The following is a 22,004-nucleotide window of genomic DNA, read 5'->3' on the forward strand; positions in this document are numbered from 1 at the left end:
GTCGATGCTATTCGGTTTGACACATTCATTTTCCATTGTAAAATAAAAGAGCCTGGCATCCCTGAGCTGGATCTGTCTGAGCTAACTTCTCTGTGTGTGTGTGTGCAAAGGATGTACAGTGCATTCGGAAAGTATTCAGACACCTTGACTTTTCCCAAATTTTGTTAGTTACATTACAGCATTATTCTAAAATGTATTAAACTAAATAAAAATTCCTCATCTACAAACAATACCGCATAATGACAAAGTGAAAACAGGTTTTTATAAATGTTTGCGCATTTATAAAAATCAGAAATACCTTGACATACAGTACCAGTCAAAAGTTGGGACACAGCTACTCACTTTATCTTTACTATTTTCTACATTGTAGAATAATAGAAGACATCAACACTATGAAATAAAATTTAAAAGTTAAACAAATAAACATATTTTATATTTGAGATTCTTCAAAGTAGCCACCCTTTGCATTGATGCCAGCTTTGCACACTTGGCATTCTCTAAAACAGCTTAATGAGGTAGTCACCTGGAATGAATTTCATTTAACAGGTGTGCCTTGTTAAAGGTTCATTTCTGAGGCCTCCCGGGTGGGGCAGAGACTCTGGGTTCGAGCCCAGGCTCTGTCGCGACCGGGAGGCCCATGGGGCGACGCACAAATTGGCCCAGCGTCGTCCGGGTTAGGAAGGGTTTGGCCGGCAGGCGCACCAGCGACTCCTGTGGCGGGCCGGGCGCAGTGCACAGTGACCAGGTCGCCAGGTGTACGGCGTTTCCTCCGATACATTGGTGCGGCTGGCTTCCGGGTTCGGTGTGCATTGTGTCAAGAAGCAAGGTTGTGTTTTGGAGGACGCATGGCTCTCGACCTTTCGCCTCTTCCGAGTCCGTACGGGAGTTGCAGCGATGAGACAAGACTGTAACTACTACCAATTGGATACCATGAAATTGGGGAGAAAAAAGGGGTAAAAAAAAAAGACTGTTGGAAAAACATTCCAGGTGAAGCTGGTTGAGAGAATGCCAAGCGTGTGCAAAGCTGTAATCAAGGTGGCCACTTTGAAGAAAATCAAATATACTTTGATTTGTTTCAAATTTTTGGTTACTACATGATTCCATGTGTGAGTTTTTGATCATCTTCAGATGTTTGCACTCACGAGACTCCCAGTTACACAATAAATGTTATTTTTGTTCGATAAAGTTTAGTTTTATAACCAAAAACCGCCATTTGGTTTGCACATTATGTTCAGAAAACCACAGGCTCGTTCCGGTCCTGAAAGGCAGACAAAAATTCCAAAAAGTATCCGTAATGTTTGTAGAAACATGTCAAACGCTTTTTTATAATCAATCCTCAGGTTGATTTTAACATACATAATCGATCATATTTCAACCGGACGGTAACCTATTCAATACTACAGAGATAGAAAATGTCGAGCTACATCAGATTCCTCAGGCTGTGACCAGGCTTTAGACAGTTTCAAGCTTTTATTTTAAGGTATCCTTTGATTAGTTCCTGCACCTGACATGTTTTGAAAAATCTCGCTAATTTTTTAAAATAAAAGCTTGAAACTATGTCTAAAGCCTGGTCACAGCCTGAGGAATCTGGTTGGTACCCCTTTAAATGGAGGGGCAGGCAACGGAACAGGGATTCTTCCAAATAAAAAAGGCACGTCCGGGTTGGATTTCCTCAGGTTTTCGCCTGCAAAATCAGTTCTGTTATACTCACAGTATTTTCTATCATAATCTGTCAATTATATGCATATTCTAGCATCTGGACCTGAGAAATAGTCCGTTTACCTTGGGAACGTTATTTTTCCAAACATAAAAATTCTACCCCCTAGCTGAAAGAAGTTAACTGCCTTGTTCAGGGGCAGAACGGCAGATTATTACCGTGTCAGCTCAGGGATTCGATCTTGCAACCTTCCGGTTACTAGTCCAACGCTCTAACCACTAGGCTACCTGCCGAATGAGTTGGGACAAATCTTAGAATGTCATTGAGTGGCCCAGCCAGAGCTCAGACTTGAACCCGATCGAACATCACCGGAGAGACCTGAAAACAGCTGTGCAACGCTCCCCATCCAACCTGACAGAGCTTGAAAGGATTTGCAGAGAAGAATTGGAGAAACTCCCCAAATACAGGTGTGCCAAGCATGCAGCGTCATAGACTTGAGGCTGTAATCACTGTCAAAAGGTGCTTCATCAAAGGTACTGAGTAAAGGGTCTAAAAACGTGTGTGTGTATATATATATATATTACACACACACACACGTGGCCAAAAGTTGAGAATATATTAATTTTCACAAAGTCTACTGCCTCAGTTTGTATGATGCATATACTCCAGAATGTTATTTAGAGTGATCAGATTAATTGAAATGAATTGCAAAGTCCCTCTTTGCCATGCAAATTAACTGAAATCTAAAAAAAACATTTCCACTGCATTTCAGCCCTGCCACAAAAGGACCAGCTGACATAATGTCAGTGATTCTCTCGTTAACACAGGTGTGAGTGTTGACGAGGACAATGCTGGAGATCACTCTGTCATGCTGATTGAGTTCGAATAACAGACTGGACACTTCAAAAGGAGGGTGGTGCTTGGAATCATTGTTCTTCCTCTGTCAACCATGGTTACCTGCATGGAAACACGTGCCGTCATCATTGCTTTGCACAAAAAGGGCTTCACAGGCAAGGATATTGCTGCCAATAAGATTGCACCTAAATCAACCATTTATCGGATCATCAAGAACTTCAAGGAGAGCGGTTCAATTGTTGTGAAGGCGGCTTCAGGGCGCCCAAGAAAGTCCAGCAAGCTCCAGGACCGTCTCCCAAAGTTAATTCAGCTGCGGGATCGGGGCACCACCAGTACAGAGCTTGCTCAGGAATGTCAGCAGGCAGGTGTGAGTGCATCTGCACGCACAGTGAGGCGAAGACTTTTGGAGGATGGCCTGGTGTCAAGAAGGGCAGCAAAGAAGCCACTTCTCTCCAGGAAAAACATCAGGGACAGACTGATATTCTGCAAAAGATACAGGGATTGGACTGCTGAGGACTGGGGTAAAGTCATTTTCTCTGATGAATCCCCTTTCCGATTGTTTGGGGCATCCGGAAAAAAAGCTTGTCCAGAGAAGACAAGGTGAGCGCTACCATCAGTCCTGTATCATGCCAACAGTAAAGCACCATTCATGTGTGGGGTTGCTTCTCAGCCAAGGGAGCTGGCTCACTCACAATTCTGCCTAAGAACACAGCCATGAATAAAGAATGGTACCAACACATCCTCAGAGAGCAACTTCTCCCAACTTCTCCCACCCAGGAACAGTTTGGTGACGAACAATGCCTTTTCCAGCATGATGGAGCACCTTGCCATAAGGCAAAAGTGGGTCCACGGCCAGGAAACTCCCCAGGCCTTAATCCCATTGAGAACTTGTGGTCAATGCACAAGAGGCAGGTGGACAAACAAAACCCCACAAATTCTGACAAACTCCAAGCATTGATTATGCAAGAATGGGCTGCCATCAGTCAGGATGTGGCCCAGAAGTTAATTGACAGCATGCCAGGGCGCATTGCAGAGGTCTTGAAAAAGAAGGGTCAAAACTGCAAATATTGACTCTTTGCATCAACTTCATGTAATTGTCAATAACAGCTTTTGACACTTATGAAATGCTTGTAATTATACTTCAGTATTCCATAGTAACATCTGACAAAAAATATCTAAAGACACTGACGCAGCAAACTTTGTGGAAATTAATATCATGTCATTCTCAAAACTTTTGGCCACGACTGTGTGTGTGTTTATATATATATATATATATATAAACCTGTTTATGCTTTGTCATTATTGGGTATTGTGTGTAGATTGATGGGGGGGGCGCAATTTAATCAATTTTAGAATAAGGCTGTAACATAACAAAATGTCAAAAAAGTGAACGGGTCCGAATCCTTTCTGAATGCACTGTATTATGTCTATGGTGTCTGTAGGCACCTGAGCTGAGCCATAAGGGATACTGGGCATCTACCACCACCCTATCATTTCAGGGAGAAATGTTTGCTTTTTGATCTGAAAACCACCGTCACCAACTAATTAATTAGTTATTTTTGCAGATTCATTATTACAGAGAATCAGAAAAATTATGCTATCCTCTGTCTATGGGCTACTTAGCTAATTCAAGCCTTTCTCAAAATACAACAATGGCCCTTTAAGACAAAAAAAAAGCTCTTTACCTGACTTGCTTTTCAAATATGTCTAGAAATGTACACGTTTGTGCTCTTGTAAGAAGCAATTACTCACCTATTGCCGACTACATAGTATCTATAACTGTGCTAATAACTCACTAACTAGCAAAGGTTATGAACAAAATGTGCACACGGGGCTAGATGCAGCTCTTGCTTTGATCTCAAAACAAGCTCAATTACTCACGACCACAGATGTAAACAGTCCAGTTCAAAGCTAATGGCACAGATCCATATATAGCAATGGTTTATTTGCATATAGGCCTACTGCAGCTCTGATTGGTTATGCCGCACTGGTCTGTGTAGAGTTTGGGCTGAGTCGTGCACAATAGAATCTACTCCGATGCCTTCAACAACATTTCTTGCATAGTTTGTTTTGGTATGTTGCATTGATTCGATCACAATTGCCACAATAAAGGGAAACATTGACAGTGTTAACTAACAGGGAAAAGTCTAGAATGTTGAGTGAAGTTCAAGCTTGTGCTTCTCTCCTTGGGCTGATATTTATTCTGCACTCTGCGCTGGCAGTCCCAGTGAGCTGCGCCGCAGTAGCCTGTCCGCAGTTTAGAGGGAACATTGGTCATAACCAATGAATATATAGCACAACTTTAGATTTCACCTCACCCCAGTCTCATAATCTCATGTTTTAGACCGTTTGGGAGTTGACAGACTCGGAGTGAGCTTCTCGGGATGTCTTTGTCCTATCACGCTCTAGCGACTCCTGTGGCGGGCCGGGCGCATGCACGCTGACACAGTCGCCAGTTGTACAGTGTTTCCTCCAACACATCAGTGCGGCTGGCTTCCGGGTTAGGCAAGCAGTGTGTCAAGAAGCAGTGTGTCAAGAAGCAGTGTGTCAAGAAGCAGTGTGTCAAGAAGCAGTGTGTCAAGAAGCAGTGTGTCAAGAAGCAGTGTGTCAAGAAGCAGTGTGTCAAGAAGCAGTGTGTCAAGAAGCAGTGCGGCTTGGCAGGGTCGTATAGCTCTCGACATTCGCCTCTCCCGAGTCCGTAAGGGACTTGCAGCGATGGGACAAGACTAACTACCAATTGGATATCACAAAAAAGTGATGAGAAAAAGGGGTAAAAAGTACAAAAAAAACTCAAATAATGATATCTAATGTAAGCTCCGATCAGCATGTAGCCTACCTATAGGCTGAGAATTCCTGTCAGAACATGTCCCCCCCCACCCACCGACCAGTGGGTGGGGGGGGACATATTCTGACAGGAATTCTCAGCTCTTTCTGGCCTACATTCCTCTCTTGCGTTATGTATAAAATATTGAAATAGGTAATAGCAAATAGGAATAGGCAAATTACTCAGAATATCACTTGTGTGCTGCCCTGCTGTGCTCTACCAGACTGTTCTATACTGTGGGGCGTCAGTCAAATTCAAATAGGCTTAACCGTCGTCTGTCACATCACGATGTCGTCACCCTCAACATTTTGCTGTCAATCACTGTCAATAGAAGATGCTATGTTAATATCGTCCAACCCTAGTGGAGTTCTTTCATAAAATATCACTCCCTACTTCTATTCATTGTTATCCAAGTGACCACAGTGATGCAGAACACAAATGATTTCCACCAAAAGCTCCCTTCATCAAAGGTTCCTTTCCAAGTGGGGCCTACCTCTCACCCATGCTGAAGTCAATCTTAGTGGTAAGACAACCTGAATGTAGTGGGTTGATGTTAGCTAGGTAAGTGCTTTTATTTAGGTCTCCAATGAATGTAAGCTACGGCTCTGAAGAGTGTGTGCTTTTCTAGGTTGAAAATCCATTAAATTAAGCATGGATAATATGTGGATTGTCCTGGTGGTTTTATGTCTTCTCTGACCAATGAGTCTTTTCCCAATCTTCCTACAAGGAGGGAGGCTCCCATTAGTAAAATGTCACTGGAGTAGAAATAGCCTAAACTAGCTTATGCCATGGACTGGCTGGGCTGCTCTCTCAACAAATGACAACTAGTATCAACATGATTTTTTAGGAGTCACTGATTTTGGAACAGGAGCCACAATGAAGCAGGGAAGTGATCATGACTTCTGTGTGGATCCCTGGTTGGACGAGCAAGGTGGAGAAAAAGCAGCTGCTGTCTGTCTACTCAGCCCACTGTCTATGATCCTGCTTTACAAAAGAACAGCAAAGCAATTAAGTGAAATGCATCCTCAGGGAGACATGTTCTTGTTGTTTGTTTTCTTTTTACGAGAGTGTATCAACACTAAAAATAATTTCCGGTTTTGTAGTAGAGTAGAGAATGCAACTCCAGTTCACACAGAGGGAACTGCTGATCCCCCCCCAGTTCCAAACAGCCCTGGATGTACATAATCCCACACCTCAGTAACACATGAGAAGAGGATGGGAAAATAAACCTCACTATGGATGGGTAGAGATACTTTTCCCCCCTGTCCCTACTAGAGGCGTATTCAATCACCCACGACTGCAACAGAAACATCCTCTTATCAGGGAGATCCATCACTCTCGCAGTCCATTCATCACTATCCATCTCAGTCAGAACAGGGGTTTTTGTGAGGATGGCGGTCTGAATCCATCTAGGCTCCGGCGATGCCAGGAACATTTTGTTCCTACGGCACAGAAGTTGTTTGTCAGTTGAGTGACATTGGGGACACTATTTACCTATTCATGTGGCTGTAAGTGAGGGGATTCAGCTGGACTGGGTGGTTGTCTCCCTCTCACACATGGGCCTGGAAAGATGTCACTGCACTTGGGATGTGTCTTTACTTCCTTACGGGTTGTCTACGTTCCTTCATCATTCTTCAAATGCAGGCCATACTTTGGGATCAGTATAAACATCCTCTTTCTTGTTTGCTCTTCTTCAGTAGGTTCCTCTCTTTCAACCAAGCCCAATCAAAAGGAATGTTCCAACTGTAGGCCAAGTCATTTTATTACAAAAGTACAGTATAACAATGGTTATACCTGTATAATAGTGGATTAAATATTTCAAAACTAGCCATGTAGGAGAACTGTAGAACATCTTGGGTTGGAATTATAGCAGACCAGAGCGTGGGTCTGGTTTGAGAACCTCAGTTCGGGGCCCCACTTTTGAGCCCTCCCCCTCAAAAAATACAGCAATACCAAGTAATTGACCTCCCCGAATCCCCAGCCCATCTTGTAGGAACGTTGGATAAAACAATTTGGGGATAAGACGGGAAGTTAGGATTTCTATTCGCATTCTGCCGGTGTCAAACAAAAGGAGAAATCCTACAGGTTGCAAATTATATGAGACTAAATAAATCACAGCAGCTCGCGACTAATGCAAATCTTACAGCAGAATGCATTCTCCAAAATCATGACACCAAAGCTGCTCCCGGTGCAAGCCACGCACGTCACGAACTACAATTCCAAAGGCTGGATTTGTCACATCAGCTAGACAGGATGCGACAGTTCGACTCAATGAAACTCCAATTTGTGGTTTAAATATCTACAACACACAGTCACCCCCCGTTGCATATATTTAAAAACCATCGTATGTGCATCAGAAAATCTACATCTACCGGTAGTTCAGCAATAAGATGCTGCAGACTGTTTCAAATCTCAGATATCAATGGCTAGCTACCTAGTTAGTCTATGCTAACCAGCTAGCATTATAAACACTGACGGATAAACCCAAGCATTTGAAGCTCAATTTAGCATTCGAGTTCCAAGCGTTACATTCAAAAACTCACCCGTTTTGTCCTGATCTAATCCCACGACGATCAAATAATCAGCCAATCTCGCCATGTTTGCTGCTTTTTCCGAAATCTACCAACACAATTCAGCATTTTTCTTTCTTCAAAAGCACAGCCATGTTTGACAGAAGGAGTGATATTGCGCCTGCGTCTAGGAGTAGCGACATGCATGGGCGTGGGCGCTTGGTTTACAAATAGAAACTGTGTGGCTGCAAACCGGGTCACACCCTGCCACACCGCTTGTTGGCCACCACGGAAAGCCATCTGACGACCACTAGAATCCCTTTAGCATGCACATAAAAAAAGTGACCTACCAATTATTGAGAAAAAAGGGGGGGGGAACTACAAACTAAAATAAATATAAATAAATTACCCACATATTTTTAAGCCCATTCGAGAGTAGACGAGACAAAATAGAGGAGTAACTAGGCTAGATGCAAAAAAATAGTAGTCTAATTTTCTTTGCAAGAATGTGGGTTATAATACAATAATATAAATTAGAAGTATTGCAGATTGTGGCATCCAGTGTTTCTTAAAAATATATTGAATTAATTGTATAGGATATTTAGTACGCTAGAAGCACTAAGCAGAGAGTGCTGGTGGAAAAATCAATGTCAATAGCGTGATTACTATTTTCCATAATCACAATGCTCCGTCAAACTTAAACATCCCCTCCCTTCCTCCCTCCCTCCCCTCACTCTCTCTTTCTCTCAGATACACGCGCACACCTTTTAATGTCTATGCCGCACACACACACACACACAAACACACACACCGGGGAGCGTTAGGGTCACTCACACACGACTTGGGGGCAAGGTCAGGCAAAATGTGAAAAAAGAGCGTACAACTCCACTCACTTCTGGAATGCTGTAGACAGTGAGTGACCTTTCCTGCCAATAAATAGGGGAGGGAGACGCTGCGGGGTGGAAAACCGGTGCGCGGGAATTCTTCTCTTACGCTGTTTTTGCCAACATCGCAATGACTTGGACTGAACATATTCCACAACGTCATGGTCCCTAGCATACTAGGGCAATTTGAGAGAGAATCTCTTAATTAACAAGTAGCCTATTGTTAAGTTAATTTTGTTGATTATCCCGCTCCGCCAACTATTATGCTTATGCTATCAGCTGCTTCTCTTCTGTAAGGTGTTATCATATCTGTCATGATAGGGTCTTCACTTCAACACCAGACATGTAGCATAGTTCTATTTTGCACAATAGCATAATATTTCTGAATAGAAAGTATTTTACAATAATCCAATATGTCTGCCGCTCCGCCTGCAAATGAAATAATAAATCATGACTTTTGTCATCTACTCTACAGAATTTGGTATTTGAGTTGTTGAATATTTTTTGGGGGAAAATTGTTCCACATCAATGGGGTTCAAGGGAGCAGAATGAAAGAATGAATGACTATACAGGTGAAAACCCCACGAAGCTTCCAGGTCTATCAAATCACCATGACAACTTTGAGGAACATTTCCATAACATATCAATATCTAGGTATGTGTTCATCTATTCCTGTATATACCTTAGAAGACATAGCTTCCTAGCATACATTCCTTCCCACCTTACCTGTTACATTAGCATACCACAGCTGTGACTGAACAAATATCAGTCATGTTCTTGACACCTGTCTTACAAGAAGCTAACAAATGATTGCTCCATATAAGGAGCCACTGAACAATGATACTATCATGGTTGCGCAATCATCTTCTCTCCATATTAGGAGATTTAAATGACTTGAGTACTTGAGGATTACTTGTGTGGCGGAGGTAATTATCATTGCAAAATGGTTACAAAATGTTTGCTGGTTTACAACACGTGTTTCACATTTATGTATTTACAGTAACACAAGGGACACCAGGTAAGCAAGGAAGCCGTAAGAATTATGAATAGAATGCTGCGTAATAGGATTTCAATTCAAGGCTGAAGGGAGATTTAGGTGACTTTCTGACTGAATTACTGCACGTGATATAGATACAGCTATGTTCTATTCAGCACATACAAGGTTCTTTATCAGTTGTTTGAGATACAATCTGAGCACTGAGAAAGCATTTCACATGTTGTTCCCAAAATACGTATGTATTTGCTATTAAAGACATTACACATTGAAAGCCACAAATTTTGATTATTTGACCACATCATGGCTTACATGTTTCTCAGAGTGTTCTTGAGATTTAAGACCAAGTCTTGGGGACTACACAAGCGAATTTCAATGCACTGTTCCCTGTTCCCTGTTCCCAGTCCCAGACATACCCTCACCAGACACCAGCTTTGGGTCAGCTGTGTGGTCGATTGGAATGAAAAACTAAAATTGTTGCACCCTGTGCTAATCCTGATGGCATCTTGTGCAGATATCTGTCCCCAGGGGCCTGTAATCAACATCTGCCTTAAGACCCTCGCTGACATTGTTTTGACCCCGCTGCATATCTTGCTTTATTTCACTGCCCATACTTTGAAATATGTCTCACCATTCATTCTGGAATAGTTTAATTTAGCTAAGCACATTTGAAAAGTAAATGTACTTTTATTATGGTCAAAGAGCTAAAGGGGTTCAGTGCAAAATCATTGTACTTTGGTTTGAGATGAAGTCATATAATCAGTGATTGTGAGGAACAGATATCAGTAACACAGGGATCTGAGTCACGGAGGCAGACAGACTTGCTGGCTCTTGTGACTCAACCTATTATCCCATTAATTTCTAGATCTCAGTCGTGATGTGCTGAGCATGAAGAAGTCATCCTAATTGTTTTTAAAATACCATGTTAGTTGGAGATTATGTAAAGCCAACGGATATAATCTTAGGAAAAAGAACCCTCTTGATTTATTTGAGATAATTACTAAATTCCTCTAAACATTTGTTCAAAAAATATGAAAATAAATCACACATTTTGCAGTCAAATATTTGCCCTAATGTTTAAACAAACGCAGACATGGAGAATGTAGTGGTTATAATTTGACACACTTACTACTTAATGTTCTTGTGTTATCTCATGTCAAACCCACCAACCAACTTTTCCTCAAGCTGACTAAACTTGTAATCAGATATTGCCTTGAGAGGGCATTGTGTCAACATTGATGAAATTATATATGACAAAAATGTGCCGGAATGCAGGTGGACAAAAGTTAATAACCCCTTGACCTCAAAGTTCAGTTATGTCCAAAATGTTTAATTATGTCAGAGGACAAAATCATTTTGTTTAGAATGTTCTCTGCCTCCTCCCCAAATAACAAAGGAATGAGCACTCACCATTTTCTCTGTTCGGAGTGTGAATCATTATTTCTTAATGTGTTTGTGAAGACATAACAAAAACAAATATATATATATATATATATAATCTTTATAAATACATTTGATAAAAAGAAGGAAGGTAGAAATGTGAATTCAACATCACAAATAAAGATTCTGTCAATGAAAAACAGAGGTAACAACAACAACATTCCTTAACAAGTATTACAGTAAATCACTCTCATATGACCCAAATATTTATTGAATTACTTCTGGTTTATTTAAACTTTATTATTCTCCTGGGTTTTCTATGTTGTTGCATTATCCCACTGATAAAGCAGGCTTCCAGCAGTGCTGGGCTGTGTGAGGTGGAGTGGGGGGACTGGGATGAAAGTCTGTGTGTGTCAGTCAGTGAGCCCCTCCCACCTCCACTATAAAGGCTCATCGTCTGGTGTGTAGAGACTATTAGCACAGTGTCACAGCTGCCTTTCAGCACCAACAGCAACTTCAAGAAGCCTTTGGAATACTCTCTCCACATTGACTCTACCATAACTACTTTATCACTCAAGTGAATTTTTGAAGCATTTCAGGTATGTACTTTCAATTGAAGCAAATATTGACTGTTGCTCTGTTTGCTACAGATGGCTTTATCAGGAGCTCAAGTGCGTTAGACAAGGACAGGTTATCAATCTTATTATATAAGGAGTGCCGGTCTTCTTGTGCATGACTGTGGGGGGTTGTGGACGTCGGGCAGAAATACCAAATAAGGCTTATCTCTCTCTATCTAACCTTAAGTTTACCGGTTCTTTTTGGGCTATGGATTTAATTGACTGAATGGGATTGACTTTGCTCAGGGGACCTTAAAGCTTACTCTAGTTGAGGAAACTCAGTCTTTTATGGACTGTGTCCTGCTTTTCACTGGCCAGGGCCTGCAACTTTGCTGTAAGTTTACTTAAGAGAACAAAATGTGACCTTAGTGTGACATTTTAAATAAATGAATGATAAGTGCAAATAACTTGGCTTTTGGACTCTTGTGTAAGCAACAGCAAGAGGTTGGGAGGGGGGGGGGGGGCTCCCATGGAATGATAGGCGGTAACTAAGTAAGTTATCGTTAATAAGTAAATAACTAACAAGTTTTTTTCCACTTTCCCCACAGGTGCCAGTCAAAATGAAACTAATCCTGCAGTCTTTCATCTACGGCTGTCTGCTGGCCACCATTGCCCAGAGCGTGGCTGGATTCCAATTTGAAATTAGCCCAGAGCTCAAAAAGAGGTGAGCTAATTGATTAGCTATTTGTCAAGATAAGTCTTCTACAATGCATAGTGACCATGATATCAGCACATACTGTTGTGTACTTTGTGGACTTCTTTGAACAGTTTTTAATGAGTTGGATTTCTTCTTTCCCAGGTTGAGCATATGGATGCAGAGCAGATCGAGACGAGATCTAAACAGTTTTTCTGCAGAGAGGATAGCGGAGTCTGTACAGTTTGTCAGCCCAGAAGACGTCAGGGACACCCTGATTCCTCATTCCAGGTAAAAGCCTATACCATACAAACCTTTACATAACTCAATGTGCATGGTGCTATTTCGTTATCCTTGAGAAATCAAGATTTCAAATGGAATTAAGAGATTAATCACCATTGTCAAACAAGGCTCATTAAAGTAAGCAAGCTGTGGAGGGGATCTCTGAGCCAAGTTGTGTCTGCTCAGGAATGCAAGGCATTAATTAATGGTCCTCTCCCTCCTCTCTCTTCCAGCACTGACATCAGTGTCCGAACCAAGAGGTCCAAAAATTCAGTGAACCAGGCCTGGAGACCGGGCTGCTCTCTGGGCACCTGTACGGTGCACGACCTGGCCCACCGCATCCACCAGCTCAACAACAAGCTAAAGATTGGTAGTGCACCCATCGACAAGATCAGCCCACAAGGCTACGGCCGGAGGCGTCGTTCCCTCCCTGAGCGCAGGGCCACACTGAGGCTGGAGGGGGGCAGGCTGAGGCCCGTTTGGGACAACGCAGACTCACATGTTCACAAGCTGGAGGAGCTGCTCAGACGGACATGAGCTGGACTTGTACGGGGGAGGAACAGGGGAGGAGAGCAGCAGCCGAGGCTTAGTGTCTCTGCCCTGTTCTAAAATTCTCCAAATGCCTCAAACTTTTTCCAAAAGTTCTCCAGTGCATTTTTCCCAGACGCGAGTACTGAGCGATAGCTGCAGCCGGCTCTGGAAGCTGGACTCAGCAGAGGCATTGGCGATGCAGAGCGCCAAAACAACAGCTGGTCTACAGGCACTGGATGGCACCGTGACGAGAGAGAGGGAGAGATGCTGAGGATGGTGCTATCTCTGCCCAGCTGTGGGAGAGGAGCAAGGTTAATACAGCGGTACAGACTCAGAGAAGAGTCCACTGCGTAAATACTGGGACTCTATAAACCTGTTATGCAGATCCTGAACTTTGAGTTTTACCCTGTGGATTACAGGAGCCAAATTCACCAAACCCTCTATACTCATCTGCACTTTTCAGTCCCAGCCTTCTCAGTCAGACATCCATGTGGACTGTGGACCTAAAAGACATCTAAAGACATCTGGTCGATGCCAAACAGGGAGATTAAACATAAGGAGATGGATTTATAATACAGAGCTATGAAGCTGAAGTTTTTGGTCACTGTACGAGGGAAATGCCTTAGAGATTGTATGAAATATCTGTGCCAGTTCACAATGGATTGAACTATACTTGAATATGTTTTGTATAAACACATGTGCAATCTATGTATGTATATTTTTATTTGGCAATTTGTATATAAGATATTTCAGATATCATTATTTAAATATTATATAGGTTAGATTCAACTACTTATGGAGATAGAACTATTTTTGTACAGGAAGAAAATATAAGGGCATTGTAACTATTTGTTGTTTCCACTATTGTTTGCATCATGGATGTTATATGTTTCAAAATGTGGTAATAGGATAAATGTTTTTATAGCAATGGTATAATATATTTGTAAACGTTGTCTATTTTATTTGTGTTGAAGCAATTAACATTGTCATACAATAAACATTTTGCATATAAAAGTTGACTCTGTCCAGACTTTTTATTTTCCACAGGAAATTACTGTTGTAAATTGAAAGTGGCATTCTATTGTCTGCCCAGCTCCAGTGAAACACGCAGCACCTGGTCTGGGTTAAGTGATTTCAGGGTCTCATTAAATCAACCCCCCTTCCACTCTCCCTGTGACCCCCTAGAGGGCAGACGGGAGTGCCAGGCGCATTCCTGCATAGTACAGTGCATATTTTCTGGCTCGCTCCACACCGCAGCGTGGCCCTTGAGCCATTATGGGAGGCTGAGAGACCCAGCTCCATCTGCACACAATGGTAGATGGTCTGGACATCAGGATGCAGCGCTATGATGGGGACGGAGGGGGGGTCTGTGTAACATTCCTGAGAGGCACGCAGAGAGCATCGTAAAAACAGCCCTGGCGAAGCGCGCTCATGAGCTGTGCAGAAAGACAGACAGACAGACAGACAGACCACATCTGACTTCTCCCTCCATCCTCAGGGAATGTGAACCTTAGCGTAGCTAATTGTTGTACATGTACTTCTCAGAAACTGGAAATTCCACAGCGGTATTCATTCATACAAGATACCAACATCACTACCATGCCAAGAGGTTTACGCGTTGTCATGTTCATTGTCATGAGTTGTTTGCATGGAGTCGCCTAGGCTACAGCAAATCCAAGCTCCTTGGTTCACAGTCTATTATGATCAATAGGTAGGGAACATAAAGCTAAGGGTTTGATCATTTAACCTAGGCTCCAGGTTCCTCTGCCTGCATCTGGTATGGATTATTAATGTGGCTTTGACACGAATTTCCATGCTAGAACACTCCTAACCACAAAAGTTTGTCATCGCTATTAATCAACCACAGGAAGGTTACATTCACTCCATGGATGTTTGAAATATCAAAGCCTGTAAAAGATTGTCTGTTTATTAAATGTGCCCATTAATTATCAAGCAATTATTAATGCCAGTTAACAAAATTCAATTTGTTCTCATTAAACTATACTCTTCCACAGGCAAATTCAAAACTAAACTTTGAATAACATTTAAGGTGTCACGGCTGTTTGTAGAGACGGACCAAGGCGCAGCGAATGTTGAGTTCCACATAATTTATTAATAGTGAAACTTAGCAAAAACAACAAAACAAGAAACAACGAACCGTGACTACATAGGTGCTACATACACTAACTCAAAATACGAAATTCAATATCCCACAAAACACAGGTGGGAACAAACACTACTAAAATATGATCCCCAATTAGAGACAACGTTTACCAGCTGCCTCAAATTGGGAATCATACAAATCACCAACATAGAAAATAAACCTAGAACCCCACATAGAAATAATAAACTAGAACACCCCAGTCACGCCCTGACCTACTATACCATAGAGAAACAATGGCTCTCTATGGTCAGGGCGTGACATAAGGTTTTCCAACAACTGTATGTGGTATACACTACCTATTTTGGTTTGCTTGCTTACCAAATCTATTGAACATGTTGCTGCACAGGCAAGTGAAGTGTATACCAGAACTCTATTTGATTGGTATGCCAGATACAATTTGGATGAATGTATGGTTCAAGAAGAGGCCGTTGCACTTCCTTCCTGTCTTAGTCAAAACATGGTCATTAGTAACTCCACTGGACCAGAGAGAGGTTATGGATTGTCTTGGGTCATTGTAAAAGTCAGGGATAGGAGCCAATGGAATTGCAATGCAGATGATTATTATCTGATTGTATACGAAGGCATGCGCTACAAGACAGCTTGCCAGAGACATGTTTAATTACATTGTTTTGGCTCTAATGCCATCTAGTGACTTAAAATGGCACCAGCTTGACAAAGTGATTACTTTGGCCACCTAAACAAAAGCACAATTTTTAAATGGTATTAACGGAAAATACATATGTCACCTGTTTAATCTCCAGAAATGTTTTTTGAAATCACTAAATAGTAGTGAAACATCCTGGGCCTGTTACAGTTGAACCACAGCAATGCTGAAATCCAGACAGGCAACATTGAAGACAGTAGCCGTCTATTTATTTTTAGTTATTTAACCTTTAAACTAAGCAAGTCAGTTAAAAACATATTCTTATTTACAATGACAGCCTAGGAACAGGGGGTTAACTGCCTTGTTCAGGGGCAGAACAAGAGATGTTTACCTTGTCAGCTCGGGGATTCAATCCACCAACCTTTCGGTTACTGGCCCAACACTCTAACCAGTAGGTTACCTGCCGTAAGGTGACATATGAGCTAAATGATGAGTATACTCAGGTAAATGTCTCCCTAACTAGTGTTTGGACACCTCATCATCAATCCTCCTTCCTCCAGGGGACACCTGGACAGTTAGAGACGTGGCAGTCCTATAAGCCTGGGGGCCATGCATCTCAAGTTCCTTACTTTCCTTCACGCAAGGAATGGAATTTTTAAGTATGAGAACAGAAAAGCAGTGGAAATATGCCGAGAGGCTAAAGCATGCAATGGACCTTTCCATCTTCAAAGCCTCTGACAGTAATAATTCGAGTTGAAGAGTGAGAATCTCTTTGATTTTGAACAGGGTGATCTGGCTACAAATATCACAGGACAGACGGTGCAGCAGACCTTAGATAAGGCATTATGTATACAGGTCAAGAGTGATCAATAAAAATGTGAGAGTTGTCAAATACTAATCAATCACATTTTTATTGTGAAGTGATTTTTAACATATTCCACCATGGGTCACCAAGAAGGCCCTGCTAGCCTAAAGTTCAAGGCTTTCCTGGAACTATGCAGACAGAGCAAACACAATACTATGACTTCTGGGCAAGTGAGACAACAAACTACCAAAAAACTACCCAACCCCAAAAGCTGCAAGCTATATCAACAGTTTCCAGGAAAATAATCCAGAACAAAAGTAGGAACTAAGACATAATGTTCACATGTTCATATTAGCTCACACTTTGGATTTATTTCAACAGTATCAGGCCTTAGGCTCCGCTCTATCCATAGACATAGGTAATTGACGCTATGGTACTACGCTCTTCTTTCTTGGCGACTCTGCCACCTGGTGGTGGGTACAGTATCTGACGCTTGCCATACGCTGCTCTACAGTCAGTTGAATGACTGCTCGCATGGGAAAATTGTTAATTGTTCTGTTAAAAATCGGAGAAGAAAATGAAATAGATAGATTTGCTTTGCCACAGGGACACAAGGAGTCATCCAGTGGTGTGATAGCGTCTACAAACTGACTAGTGCAGGTCTCCAATCAGTCAAAACGAATAACTCCCCCAGGCCCTAGATGCTTGATAAGAGCCCATGGATTTGTAAGAGGCGTGATTCTTGTGTTCCTCTTAGACAGTTATCACAAAGTCACAAGAGGGTCATTCTTTCCATCACAATGTCATCGAAGATACTGATTCTCAACCACTAAATGTCAATAGATATCAATGCATAATTGAATAATCCAAATGAATGTAATCAATTTGTCAGCTCAGCACGGGATGTGTGATATAACCACAGTCTGAAGCTGTCAGGGAAGCCAAACATCAGTATTCAATAAGATCATATACCAATGCTGTTTATGGACGCAGCCAGATCACTTCCACAGTCATATCAGTGGGACGCCATCTCCTTTCCTATGCTTCACATGGAGACATGATGCAGTTTTCCATTCTGGTTATGGAGAAAGTGAAGCCTCTGGCCAACTGTGACATGCTGTTCTCTACACCAGGCGGACAGCTATAGAAGCCCAGGGCAGATTCATACAGTAAAGCCCATATCCTTCTGTCCTGCTGTCTGTCAGTCATTCAGGAGCAACAGACCGATGGCTCTGTGAGTGAGTCTGCTCCAGTCAACTCCAAAAATTCCCTGATAACTGGAGCAGGGGGGGATTAGTGTTGTAATCCAGCACAGTGCCAGGCTAAATCAAGCACTATGGGGCCTGTGGCGGAAAAGGGCACAGTGACAAAGCTGGACCTCCTCCTAGGCCCTGTGGAGAGCCACACCACTGTCTCATGCTAGCTAATACACTCTCTGATCATCTATGACATACATGTGGTAAGATGCACATGTGTGTTAAAGATTACCTCAGAGTGGGGATATTATCCAAAAACATCTACAATTCATGAGGTTGTAGTTAGAGTTACAGGAAGGTTGACATATTGGCAACATCAGTGGTCAGATGAAGCAGATACTAAGCTACAGGACTGTTTTGCTAGCACAGACTGGAATATGTTCCCGGGATTCCTCCGACGGCATTGAGAAGTACACCACATCAGTCACTGGCTTCATCAATAAGTGCATCGATGATGCCGTCCCCACAGTGACTGCATGTACATACCCCAACCAGAAGCCATGGATTACAGGCAACATCAGCACTGAGCTAAAGGGTAGAGCTGCCGCTTTCAAGGAGCGGGAAGCTTATAAGAAATCACACTATGCACTCCAACGAATCATCAAACAGGCAAAGCATCAATACAGGACTAAGAATGAATCGTACTACACCGGCACCGACGCTCATCGGATGTTGCAGGGCTTGCAAACTATTAGAGACTACAAAGGGAAGCGCAGCCGAGAGCTGCCCAGTGACATGAGCCTACCAGACAAGCTAAATTACTTCTGTGCTCGCTTCGAGGCAAGTAACACTGAAACATGCATGAGAGCTTCAGCTGTTCCGGACGACTGTGTGATCACGTTCTCCACAGCCGATGTGAGTAAGACCTTAAAACAGGTCAACATTCACAAGGCCAGATGGATTACCAGGACGAATACTCCGCGCATGCGCTGACCAACTGGCAAGTGTCTTCACTGACATTTTCAACCTCTCCCTGTCTGAGTCTGTAATACCAACATGTTTCAAGCAGACCACCATAGTCCCTATGCCCAAGAGCACTAAGGTAACCTGCCTAAATGACTACAGACCCGTAGCACTCACGTCTGTAGCCATGAAGTGCTTTGAAAGCCTGGTCATGGCTCACAACAACACCATTATCTCAGAAACCCTAGACCCACTCCAATTTGCATACCACCCCAACAGATCCACAGATGATGCAATCTCTATTGCACTCCACACTGCTCTATCCCACCTGGACAAAAGGAACACCTACATGAGAATGCTATTCATTGACTACATACATCTCAGGGTTCAACACCATAGTGCCCTCAAAGCTCATCACTAAGCTAAGGACCGTGGGACTAAACATCTCCCTCTGCAACTGGATCCTGGACTTCACGACGGGCCGCCCCCAGGAGGTAAGGGTAAGTAACAACACATCTGCCACGCTGATCCTCAACACGGGGGCCCCTCAGGGGTGCGTGCTCGGTCCCCTCCTGTACTCCCTGTTCACTCATGACTGCACGGCCAGGCACGACTCTAACACCATCATTAAATTTGCCGATGACACAATAGGGATAGGCCTGATCACCGACAACAACGACACAGCCTATAGGGAGGATGTCAGAGACTTGACCGTGTGGTGCAAGAACAACAACCTCTCCCTCAAAGTGATCAAGACAAAGGAGATGACTGTGGACTACAGGAAAAGGAGGACCGAGCACACCCCCATTCTCATCGACAGGGCTGCAGTGGAGCAGGTTGAGAGCTTCAAGTTCCTTGGCGTCCACATCACCAACAAACTAACATGGTCCAAGCACACCAAGACAGTCGCGAAGAGGGCATGACAAAACTTATTCCCCCTCAGGAGACTGAAAAGATTTCGCATGGGTCCTCAGATCCTCAAAAGGTTCTACAGCTGCATCATCGAGAGCATCCTGACGGATTGTATCACTGCCTGGTATGGCAACTGCTCGGCCTACGACCGCAAGGCACTACAGTACATCACTGGAGCCAAGCTTCCTGCCATCCAGGACCTCTGTACCAGGCAGTGTCAGAGGAAGGCCCTAAAAATTGTCAAAGACCCCAGCCACCCTAGTCATAGACTGTTCTCTCTGCTACTGCACGACAAGCGGTACCGGAGCGCCAAGTCTAGGTCCAAGAGGCTTCTAAACAGCTTCTACCCCCAAGCCATAAGACTCCTGAACATCTAATCAAATGGCTACCCAGACTATTTGCACTGCCCCCTCCCCACCTCCTTTACACTGCTGCTACTCTCTGTTATCATCTATACATAGTCACTTTAATAACTCTACCTACATGTACATATTACCGCAATTATCTCGACTAACTGGTGCCCCCGCACATTGACTCTGTACCGGTATCCCCTGTATATAGCCTCGCTATTGTTATTTTACTGCTGCTCTTTAATTATTGGTTACTATTATTTCTTCTTTTTTTAGGTATTTTTATTAAACTGCGTTGATGGTTAAGAGCTTGTAAATAAGCATTTCACTGTAAGGTCTACACCTGTTGTATTCGGCGCATGTGACAAAGACAATTTGATTTGATTTGATCATCTCTTACCCTAGCCTGGGTACAGTCTGTTTGTGCCATCATGCCACTCGTTGCCACTCCTTATCATGCCATGGAGTTGACATGATACCAGATCTGGGACCAGTCTAATCTCACCCTAAAATCCTGAAATAACAGATCCTCAACATGAGGGCCCTCTGTGTCTACTGCTGAAACAGGACTCTTTACAAAGTACTAATGTTTAATGATATGGTCTTTGCAAAATGTCAGCACCTCTTTTTCAGTTTGTCTCAGACCGGGAATTGCTAAACTGAGGGGCAGCAGTAGAATATACAGAGATGGACGGTGAGAGGACAACAATGGTAGTGTAACCTGTGTGAGTCATGACCAACTCATACTCATTTGCATTCTGGGTAAGTAGTAAGAATGAACACTTTACATTATGTCATTTGCTATGCAGCGGCAGTGAAAGAGTTAAGGATGGTGTCTTGTGCACTGGAGGGCGATGAGTGAGTTATCTCCTTACCACCACAGGAGCAGAAAATGACAGAGGGTTTTCTCTGAGGGAACTTCCAGAGTGCATATAGTCTGCCTGACTGCAGAAGGTACGGAGGCACGGAGACAGAGGAGGTGAGTGAACAGCTATGGTCTAAAGATGTTATTGTATCTCACAAAGACTCAAATGATGGATCATTGACATGTGATGGTGATATGCTACATATTGAATGTGCATTGTGTTTCTTACATAGTCTTACTGATTCAGCAACTTGCCGTCTTCTCCAGTTTCTCTGTCTAAGATCATATTAAAGTGATAAATGACTTGTATGTTTATGAGCATCAATCTGTCAACGCTATGAGACTAATGTAAATGCATTAAGAGCCCATCCAACTGTGTCTGAGGAACACTCTGGGTAAAGCTGCGTTGCGCTCGTGCATGACTGCACTGTTTAGTTTTTCTCTCCCAGGCCCAAACACTGTGAGGAAGATGAGGAGAGGAGACACCTCTCTGCTGAAGCAGCAGTCAAGCCCCTGCTTGGGAAACGGTAAGCTTGCTCTCACCCTCCTCCCCTTCTCTCCTTTTCTCTCCATCTCTCAGGCTTATTCATTCACTCAATCTCTCATATGCTCTCTCACTCATAGATGTAGACCCTCATACATGTAGACATCAGAGCTATAGATAAAACAACTAGCACTCCAACCAGTGCTCATAAAGGTTGATCTACTGTACTCTACTCTCTTAAAATATCTTTAGCCAGGGTGATAAGTGTCTTTCTCATACACAGACTGACAGACATGTAGTTGACCTTCTCTTATAGAGGTGTCTTTGACAGAAGGTACAGTAGTTCAGGACTGGACCCCCACCAGTGACAGCAGGCTGGTGTCTGAGAGAGCCCAGAGAGGACATGATAAAAACAGTGTGTGACAACTGTGTCTGAGGCAAGAGAATTACTAATGGCTGGAGTGATCTCTGAACGTTCCTGCACAGGGACAGG

The 22,004-nt window shown here is 43.0% G+C and overlaps 2 protein-coding genes across 4 annotated transcripts in view; one reads left to right on the plus strand and one right to left on the minus strand.

Annotated features, from left to right (window-relative positions):
* LOC139563327 (myotubularin-related protein 13-like) overlaps positions 1 to 8,031 on the minus strand; it is a 196,483-nt gene extending 188,452 nt beyond the window's left edge. For all 3 annotated transcript variants that reach the window (XM_071381953.1, XM_071381952.1, XM_071381951.1), the window contains exon 1: positions 7,880 to 8,031. In XM_071381953.1, the coding sequence (XP_071238054.1) occupies positions 7,880 to 7,934 (55 nt within the window). In that variant the 5' untranslated portion in view covers positions 7,935 to 8,031. The remainder of the gene's footprint in view (positions 1 to 7,879) is intronic.
* Positions 8,032 to 11,577: 3,546 nt separating this feature from the next.
* On the plus strand, positions 11,578 to 14,182 carry LOC139563066 (pro-adrenomedullin-like). The gene is made up of 4 exons (XM_071381336.1): positions 11,578 to 11,703; positions 12,270 to 12,385; positions 12,521 to 12,646; positions 12,871 to 14,182. Exons 2-4 carry the CDS (start codon positions 12,282 to 12,284, stop codon positions 13,172 to 13,174), a joined length of 534 nt encoding a protein of 177 aa, XP_071237437.1. The 5' UTR covers positions 11,578 to 11,703; positions 12,270 to 12,281; the 3' UTR covers positions 13,175 to 14,182.
* The last annotated feature ends 7,822 nt before the right edge of the window (positions 14,183 to 22,004 follow it).

Source organism: Salvelinus alpinus, chromosome 33 (assembly GCF_045679555.1).
Source record: "Salvelinus alpinus chromosome 33, SLU_Salpinus.1, whole genome shotgun sequence".
Lineage (NCBI taxonomy): Eukaryota > Metazoa > Chordata > Actinopteri > Salmoniformes > Salmonidae > Salvelinus > Salvelinus alpinus.

Excerpts from the sequence above, each read along its gene's own strand:
- LOC139563066 (XM_071381336.1), top strand. The coding sequence starts at position 12,282 with ATGAAACTAATCCTGCAGTCTTTCATCTACGGCTGTCTGCTGGCCACC. Across the intron at positions 12,386-12,520 it reads AGCCCAGAGCTCAAAAAGAG|GTTGAGCATATGGATGCAGA; the intron begins GTGAGCTAATTG and ends CTTCTTTCCCAG. Across the intron at positions 12,647-12,870 it reads ACCCTGATTCCTCATTCCAG|CACTGACATCAGTGTCCGAA; the intron begins GTAAAAGCCTAT and ends TCTCTCTTCCAG.